General features: G+C 38.1%; 1 protein-coding gene across 1 annotated transcript; it reads right to left on the bottom strand.

The window, feature by feature from the left end:
* Positions 1-300: 300 nt before the first annotated feature.
* On the bottom strand, positions 301-549 carry SARC_15803 (hypothetical protein; the record flags this gene model as incomplete). Its single annotated transcript, XM_014290086.1, has 1 exon — positions 301-549. A coding segment is annotated over one exon (249 nt), but the record flags the coding sequence as incomplete, so codon positions are not given.
* Positions 550-1574: the final 1025 nt, after the last annotated feature.

The raw sequence follows: 1574 nt of genomic DNA, 5'->3' as shown, positions 1-1574 counted from the left end.
ATAAGTAGCAGTCCTTCACTCGCCTGAAATTGATGCAATCTTTCACTTCCTTAAATGTAACACAAACGATCTATTTATTGTTTGCTACAAACAAGATTCTCCTCGCCCGAAATTCACACGAATTTTGTATATATACACTCAAAGTCGTTTAAAGTGATACTCTAACAATACTATTGCTCAACTCGAATCAACGAGAACCTTATTTTATATACTCAAAAGCACATACGGGCTGTTACTATGGCAACCACCGATACATAGCCACACTTCCCAGTCAATCCCTTTACACCTAAATGCACATACCACACCACCCGTGCCATAGACACCACTGATAAATGGGTGCGAATTCGGCAGATAGCCCAAATACAGCCCCAATTGATTCAGGTTCTTGCGGGCGAAATCCCTTAGATCTGCCATTATAATCAGGTATTGTTTGATCTCATCTTCGTCCATTAGTTCGGGTTCAATACGGTCCATTTGTTGTTCGTAGGTCAACACCAGATCGCGGGCCATACTGTGCGACCACAGCGATACAAATTGCACCTCCACCATCTCCGGAGTCTGTCATACAAGGCACACGAGTGTGAGATATAGTACATGAGAGGTTAAGCCTGCAGGGAGTATGCGCTTGCACCGATACTCGACATACTCACAAGCCCAGGGCATGAGTAATCATGAGCCTGTGTTCGCAGAGACTCGATTTAGCACAACGGAAATTGCTTGCATGTCCATACGCCTAGAAAGTCACACTAGAAATCAAACTCAACCTGATATTCGGGAATGGTTTGACCAAATATTTAACTGATAAAACAGAAATGGCGTCCATGTGTTCAGAAGGTAACACTGCAACACGAACCCATCCTGATGTTCGGGGTTTAGGTTGAACAGCTTACTGATACGCTCTCAGGCTCGAGTTTTTGAGATGTGTTGCGTAAAGGTAAGGTAAAATACATCCATTTGAGGATGGGCCATAGTACTTTCATACTCAGAATGGAATAGTTCACAAGCAAAAAACTTCCACATGTTAGTAAGGCAAAGAAGGTATATATATATCAGAAAGCAACACTACATCAACAGTCTACTTAGTGTACAGAGATGCGTTAATTTCCTGACTGACGCGATCTTAGGCCCGAGATGTGCGTGGTTTAAGTGTGTACGTAGATAACAACCGAATACATGTCGGAGTAAGTACACACATGTCCTCATAATGTTACACACATACACACTCACACACAAACAAACAAATACATTTAGACACACTCAATATATATATATATATATATAATATATATATATATATATAAATATATGTATATATATATATATTTATATACATCATATATACGTATATGTATATATACATACATACATATATATATATATATATATATATACATATATATATAATATATTTATATGAATATATATTGTGTCTATATGTATCTGCTCGTGTATCTATGTGTCTTTTTGTGTGTGTGTGTGTGTATGTGTGTGTATGTGTGTGTATGTGTGTGTTGTGTGTGTGTATGTGTGTGTGTATGTCTGTGGTTATGTATATGTACATGTAAATTGGATAG

Source organism: Sphaeroforma arctica, assembly GCF_001186125.1.
Source record: "Sphaeroforma arctica JP610 unplaced genomic scaffold supercont1.6768, whole genome shotgun sequence".
In the NCBI taxonomy this organism is placed as follows: domain Eukaryota; class Ichthyosporea; order Ichthyophonida; genus Sphaeroforma; species Sphaeroforma arctica.
The sequence above is the reverse complement of the archived record's forward strand: the minus strand, read 5'-3'. Positions and strand labels throughout refer to the sequence as shown.